Source organism: Cyanistes caeruleus, chromosome 11, assembly GCF_971803275.1.
Source record: "Cyanistes caeruleus chromosome 11, bCyaCae1.hap1.1, whole genome shotgun sequence".
In the NCBI taxonomy this organism is placed as follows: Eukaryota; Metazoa; Chordata; class Aves; order Passeriformes; family Paridae; genus Cyanistes; species Cyanistes caeruleus.
In genome coordinates this window covers 237360-245105 of record NC_141711.1, presented here as the reverse complement: position 1 = coordinate 245105, position 7746 = coordinate 237360, and the positions used below count along the sequence as shown (strand labels likewise).

General features: G+C 37.0%; 1 protein-coding gene across 38 annotated transcripts in view; it reads right to left on the bottom strand.

The window, feature by feature from the left end:
* The window catches only part of NR2C2 (nuclear receptor subfamily 2 group C member 2), a 36943-nt gene that overhangs the window by 23626 nt on the left and 5571 nt on the right, over window positions 1-7746 (bottom strand). For 17 of the 38 annotated variants that reach the window (XM_086846158.1, XM_086846181.1, XM_086846156.1 and 14 more), the window contains 5 exons: window positions 7501-7566; window positions 6228-6328; window positions 2894-3004; window positions 1842-2042; window positions 566-668 (listed from right to left, as the gene is read on the bottom strand). In XM_086846158.1, the coding sequence (XP_086702284.1) occupies window positions 566-668; window positions 1842-2042; window positions 2894-2965 (376 nt within the window). In that variant the 5' untranslated portion in view covers window positions 2966-3004; window positions 6228-6328; window positions 7501-7566. Of the gene's footprint in view, window positions 1-565; window positions 669-1841; window positions 2043-2893; window positions 3005-3280; window positions 3339-6227; window positions 6329-6496; window positions 6615-7500; window positions 7567-7746 lie in introns of those variants that run through there. The other 21 variants (XM_086846152.1, XM_086846149.1, XM_086846176.1 and 18 more) reach the window with 5 other exon arrangements.

Sequence of the window (7746 nt, the reverse complement as noted above, 5' to 3'; positions counted from 1 at the left end):
GAGACAGAAGGGTGTCTTTTCTCTAGGATGAAAGCACAGAACACCCCCTTGACTAATATAAAAATTTTATCTTAAGACTCCTTGTTACTACATGGATCTGAAACACTGAGTATTCACGTGATCTCTGCTTGCCTTGTTTTGTAATAGTAGAAGAACAAAATATACCAGGACGTGTTAAGTTTGTTAGAGATCACTAAGAAGCATTTTCTTGGAGTAGTTAGACATATTTAGGTGACATGTTTATTTCATGGTTGCACATCACTCTGGGGAACTTGACTACATGCTTCAAGTAGTCTTTTTCAATTATCAGGAGTGATTTTATCATTATTTTATCTTTCAGCCAATTTATCATATGCTTCAGTTCAGTGAAAAAACCTAATATTCTTCCAAGCACAGTTTGGCTATTTTTTGCATATAGATACAGAATATATTTTCCCATTTAAAAAGTCAATTGCTTTTGCCATGAGCATAACTAAAATCAGTTAAAGCCCATGAAAAATAATCTCTTCATCCCAGTCATCCTTTCAAGCAAGTTTCTTCAGTACCACTTTATAGGTTTTCTTACCTGATGCTTTATCACCACAGACTACACAATATTCTACTACCTGGGGCCGCTGAACATCAGGTTTTCCTAGCAGACGTTCCACTGAAGCAGAGTCTGTCACTATCTAAAGCAAAATTCCAGAACAAAAAGATGTAATTAGCCAGATATGAAGGCAAGGAGCTTTGCCTGTAGAACAAGATGATTGTGACAGCTAAGAAGAGGGGACTGAATTTATGAATAAGTATGGCATGGGGAATGAAATTAAGTAGAATAAAATGCAATTTAATGAGAGTTCTTACTGACAATAGTGAAACTTTTGAAACAGTCATATCAAAACAAATTACAAATAAAACTGCTAGCTTTGCTTAGTACAAATGTTTCTTCATTTGTGCAATCCACAGTATTTTTCCCTTCTTGCAAATACTCTCAAACAGCTGCTATATTTTAGCCAAAGACAGTTGGCTTTGAGATGCTGTTCCCATCTATCTCTTCTCTAGCTATTAGGGATGTATGGTTCAGAGGGGATAGCCTGGAGCTCAGATCTACCATAGAAACAGTTTAGCTTCCAAAGGACTTGGATTACAAAACTTCTGTTCTGAACTTTCTGTTTAACCAAGAAAATCTAAAAAACCCAACCCTTCTGTAATGTCAGATACCTTATTTAGCATGGAAAAATGAATTTCAGAAGACTGTTAATACCATTTTTAAAATATTTATGTAAAAATTACTCTTCTTCCTGTAAAATATTCTCTATTGTAACAGTAACAAGAAGGACCAGGAACTTTTACTTTTGTTTTATTCCTTTTTTTTGAGACTGCTAGGAAGAAATCTGAAATTTCACAAGAGGTAGATTATTGTTTATATCATTGGTTTTGCAAAGCTCCTGTTCATGTATATTATGCTCAAGACCCAAAAAAAACGTAACAGTTTTATTGCAATGTCTTGATACTGAATGTAAAGTATGAAGTCATGTAAATTTGCTCAGGTGAGTTGTAGCTCTGTATATCTGTGAATCACAAGCAGACTGAGAAATCCTGGCTCTTCTCACAAGCACTATCTTAAGTGTTCACTTTTGTCTTTGGAACTTGAATGAGAACACATGATGAGGGATGTTGAGTGCAGTGGAGGTAGGTGAAGACTGAAGGATTTATGATTGAACAATGAAGCCTAAGATTAGTATGTCTAATCCATGTCATGAGAAAACTACTGCAACTGGTCTTAAAGCAATTTGGACTTAATTTAGAAACAAAAAAAACCAAACCAAAATTCCATGGATTATCTAAATTACTGTATTTACCTGAATTCTGCCTGGCACAATGTTGTCTGTGGTGGTAAAGATAAGCTGCTTGGCATTAGATGTCTCAGGTGCTGCCAAGATCACCTTTCCTGCACCAGTTCCATCTGGACTAGCTAAAATGAACTGTTGCTTTGGAGACACAGCTGAATCCACTGCTGTCACTATTTGAATTTTCTGACCTGTTTGCTGATCTGTCACAATCTGTAAAACATTGAAGAATTTCATGACCACAGTAAATTTATGTTTTAAAACCTTTAATTCCATCTCAGAAGTATATCAGTGAAAAATTACAAAGAAGCTCTCTCCAATTTTTCTTTATAAATGACACCAAGGAGATGTTCTCCAATTAACATTTACCTATGCATTTTTTACCTACATATTTTATGTGAGATGATACTCCCTAAAGTACCACCATAAAAACATGAAATCAGGCAGCCTTACTGTTTCACCTGCCAATTCTCAAGATTCTCTTATGATGGAAGGTTTCTGTTTCTGATACAGTTGTCTGGTAGCATGATCTCTATTTTTTCTGGTAGAGTAACCATATCAGTATGCACTAGTATTTCATTAAAATTTAGTAAGTCCTATATAATTTGCCATTGAATACATTCTGATACATTAATGACATCTTTTTATTATCTACGAGTAACAAAGACCCACTGCGCAGCATTCCCAAAGGCCGACTTTGTGCTAAACAGATTAATCTCCTACTGGCTCCTAAATAAATGGGAAGAGGAATGCACTTGGAGACAATCTCAAATTTCTGTTGACAGTATCTCACCCTTTGCTATGGCCAGGGTTCAGGAAATTTGCTTGTGTAGCTGAGGCTTAACCTGTGTAAATACTCCTCACTGGCTAACTATTATATACAGCCATCTAGTCAGCACCAAATAAATATATTGAGGAAGAAAGAATTTTAATTTTCACTAAAAATTATCTGCTCTCACAAGATTTAAAGGAAGTATTCCATAGTCTTTAGCATACTTTTGTATAAAGCTAAGTGGGAGGAGGAGAAAAAAAGATGTGATATTTGGTTAATTAATGAATTTTACCTGAATGCGTTGTGGTGAAGCTACAGAGGAATCTGTGGAAATTATCTGGATACGCTGGGAAGGGCTGGTCATCACTGGAGATTCAGATAGCGAAGTCTGAACAGTTGGCACCTGTAAATAAAATACAGAATTTAAATTCACTATTAAGGTATTGAACACTTTAAAAATACCAATATTTATAAAAGATCAGATAGCACTAGAGTTTAGAATCTAAATTTACTTGAAAGATTACAGTGATTTAACCAGCTTGGATTGGCTTTCAATGAATTATCAGAATATTTTCTTTTTCTGGAAATAGAGTGACCCTGACAAAACCAAATCACCACTACCATCACCACTCTGCTCAAATGAATCACTGAGTAAGTACTGTGTGATCCTTTAGCTTACTGAAATGCAGAAATACTTTTTTGAACTTCTGATTATACACTTGTCTCATTTTTTGCTTCTGTAAAAATAAAATACATCATATATAAATAATGTAAAATGTTAAGTAGTTCCCCTTTTAATAATTTCAGAGTACTTTTGAATGACAGAGATTAACTTTGGCACTACTTCTGTATACTATTGTTTTTTGTCCTATTCCATGCCTTTCTAGACTACCAAACTGAAACACAAATTTAGTTCTTAACACTTATCCTAAAAAATACCCAGTTTGAAAAGCTTGTTTTCATAGCAAAAGTGTTAAATGATGAATTAAACATGCACAATAACATTTGGATTGGGTATTGGGAAGAATTTCTTCCCTGAGAGGGTGGTGAGACCCTGGCACTGAGTGCTCAGGGAAGCTGTGGCTGCCTGTGGATCCCTGGAAGTGTCCAAGGCCTGGCTGGAGAGGGCTTGGAGTAGCCTGGGATAGTAGAAAGTGTCCCTGCCCATGGCAGGGAGTTGGACAAGTCAATCCTGAAGGTCTCATCCAACCCAAACCATTCTATGAACTTGTTATCTGCAGTAATGTGTCCAAAACCAGGATGGTCACAAGTTGTTTTTATCAAAACCTCTTTTAAACAATCTTGGAATTATATCAAAATTTGTACAGCTGTACAACAGCGCAGTTTTAGTTTCAGCTTGCTTTGAAAAATCTTTGTTTAATATACAGAAAAGTTAATTTATGACATAAAGAAAGAAAAAACAGTTTGGATAGCAAGGAAAATGGACTACAGTATCTTTGGGGAAGGAGAGGAATTAAAATACACAACACTTAATGAAACCATACCATTCTACTCCCCAATTGCCTGTGCCGTAAGTAGTCCCACATACTGTAAAAGTATAACCTAAATTGAACATACAATCTCCAATTATTTTTAATACACAGGTCACAGAAGTTGCATGTTAAATGAGGAAAATAGACAGAAGAGATGTAGAAATAAAAGGCATCTTCTAATTATTGGACGATTTAAAGATTTCAGCTCCAGAAAACAAAGATACCTAGATGAGAAAAAAGACTCCCAAAAATCCAGACTCTTAGAGGACATCTTAATTGATGATCTTCTTGTCTTCCATGCCAAATTATTAACAAAGCTATGCACCCTTTAAAAGGTCTAAATCAGAGCAAGGTGGTCTTTTAAAACTGTTTTGCAGTTGTTCAGTTGTAGAATCCTTAGCCTTTAATTGATCTTCAAACCTTACACCACAATGTACTGCAGGCAGCTTGGAAAAAAAGAATAGTCTGTTCTTCCACGTTGTTCACGGAGAAAGACAAGACAGACAGCTATAAGGTACCTGCATGGAAATTCTTTAAACATTTTGGAACTAAACAGCCATGTCTTTTTCTGGGCTTGCAAAGTATGTTCAACCTGAACACCCTGTGGCACAATTTGAGGCCATTTCCTTTTGTTCCTCACCTGGCTCCAACCTCCTATCCAGAGTTTGAGAAGGTCCCCCCGAGTCTTCGTTTCTCCAGGCAAAACAAACCAGCTGCCTCAGCCACTCCTCAATGACTGACTCTCCATACTCTTTTTCCAGCTCCTTTACTCTTTTCTGGACATGCTTCAGCCCCTCAATGCCTTTCTTGCAGTGCAGGGCACAGAACTGACCCCAAGATTTGAGGTATAGCACCACCAGTGGCCAGTACTGAGTGACAGTCACTACCCTGGTCCTGCTGGCCATGCTGTTCTTGATCCAAGCCAGGATGCCATTGGCCTTCTTGTGCAACCTGGGCACACCCAGCTCACATTCAGCCACTGCTGACCAGCACCTGCAGGCCCTTTCCTCCCAAGTGACTTTCCAGCCACCCTACCCAAAGACTGGAGTGCTGTGTGGGATTGTGATCACCCAACATCAGGACCCATGGCCTTGTTGAACCTAATACTGCTGGCCTTGGCCTCAATCCCCTTTGTCCAGGTCATCCATAAAGATATTAGACAGAACTGGACCCAAAACTCAGTCCTGAGGAATCCTACTAGTGACTGACTAGTGGATGTGGCACCACTCCCCACAACTCTCTGGCCCCAGTCACCCAGACAGTTCTTAATCCAACGAAGATGCACCTGTCCAAGTCATGGGCTGCAGCCTCTCCGGGACAATGCTAGGAGACAGTATCAAAGGCTTTGCTGAAATACAGGTAGGCATATCCACAGCCTTTCCTTCATCCAGTTGGTGGGTCACCTCATCATAAAACAAAATCAGGTTGGTCAGGCAGCACCAACAGACCTTTCCTAAACCCATGCTGCCTGTCCTGATCCCCTGGTCCTGTATGTGTGCCATGCAGTCTCACTTGAGACAATTAATTTCAAATTAGCAAAGTTAAAAGGAAATGTAGCATGACAGTCTGATTTGGTGCTTGGCATCACAGTTCTCAATAAACCCATGTGCTACATATGTGGCAGTTATGTTGAAAAAGTGATGCCGACATAGGTAAAGCTGTTAATATTTGCATTAGGTTATCAAGGTTGCAACTTGTCTCTCACAGTTCATAACCTGAAATTTAGTGCAAAAAGAGGTCAAAGACCCTCTTCTTCCATTTAATTTTCATCAATAAGAAATATGATATTCTGAAAATCTTTAGTTTTATAAAGCCAGTGTCAAGTTTGAGTCTACATTTTCTCTAAGATATGGTGAGTACAAATATAGAATTTTAGCATATTTAAAGAAAACTAGTTATGTATTTAGCTGTATTGAAAACTATCTGACAGAAGACACAAATAGCAGGCAGCCAGCCATTCATAAAGAAATTATTCATTAACATGGTCATAGTATCAATGAATTCCTAACAAGATAATGCTGCTTACAACTGTTTTTCCATGAACAAAGTTTTCATAGTGTTACGCAGTGGACAGGCATATCATTTAAGCAGCAGCTCAATATTATAAGGAGATGAAGCCCTGTATTTACCCACCAGGCCAGGAAGAAATCACAGAACTTCATACACTCTTGAGATGGAGCGATCTCTCCAGTGGCAAGATACAACCATCACACTATGTTACCACGGTGCATTTCCTGCACGAGGAATTACAAATGTCACATATTTTATGTGCTTTAGATGTTATTACAGCACCCAACTTCTACCAAAATAGTATAAAGTTTGTCAATATTTCCATTACAGGTTTATCTTTCCAAGTATATTTGGAAGTGTTTTTAAAAAAATGCAGCTTGCCAAATTCATACCTGGTACAGAAACTAGAGTGAAAAATCTCTTGTTGGTTTTCACTGTGAAACTTACGAAGTTTTTGGAAACTATTCCATAGATGTTACTTCCAGGACACTTACTAGGCCATTTTCCATGCTAAAAAGAATGACATTTCTTTTTTAAAAATGTACTTCTAAGTAGGGAATCTAAAATCCACTTCTAAAAACAGAATTAAACTTATATTTTCTTCTTATATAGACTTCTTCTTGAACTAAAATATTTTTAATACACAGGTGTAATCTTAGCTCAATATGTAAAAGAAAATGTAAAATGTAAAACCAAACTAATGTCTGAAAAGTGGCCTCATCTATAGAGGTCTCTCAGCCCATTTCCCCTTTATTGTTTATTAAATCCCTTAAATACGTAGCCATACAAAAAAAAATCACAGTAAACTTAATGAAATAATTTTAATCAGACAAAAGATCTAGTTTACTTTTTGACTGAAGTTTGCATGGTGAAGGAGATAAATTATTTTCTATGGCCATGAACACTTGCAGTTTGTGTTTATGAGTTGATTTAAACTTTTCAGCTGTTGAACATCCAAGCTTCAGTGAAAATGCATCAAGACATCACTTAATGTGACTTTAAGTAGGTTTTGTGCTTTTTCTTTTAAGTGTAGGCACAAAATATAAAAACTGATCTAAATTAACCACCTTACTGTAAATTCAGTATACGGCATAAGTAAAACAGGTAACTTCAAACACTGTGGTGGATCTAGATTGCAATTCAAAATAGGTACAAAAGCTTTCCATGTCCCAAATGGCCAATCTAATGATGAAATGACAAGAAAATTTGTTGTATTATTTTTTTAAAACAATTCATAGTACAGCCAAATTTCTCTATAGCTCATGTTGAACTTCCTACTTGCGTTCTTAATATGGGGGCCACCAGAACAAGATAGGGTGAACAACAGGGACTCCCTAATATGTTTTCAATTTCAAAATCTCATATACCAACTGTTGTGATATCACCTGTCACTCACCTCAGCCACCTGCTGAGCCAGCACCTCCATATTGGTTGCCATGGTGAAACAAGACCATTAGAGAACCTGTTTGGAAAGATGCCAGCAACTTCCATCAGGCACAAAAGTTTGGGTTTTTTCGTAGTATTAAAGAAAGCTCTGTCATGACTTTTTGAAAATTTACACTTCTGCTTGATATATCTAGCAAATAAGAGAGGATGCCACTGATGTGTGTGTGTACACACATACATATATGAGACATACATA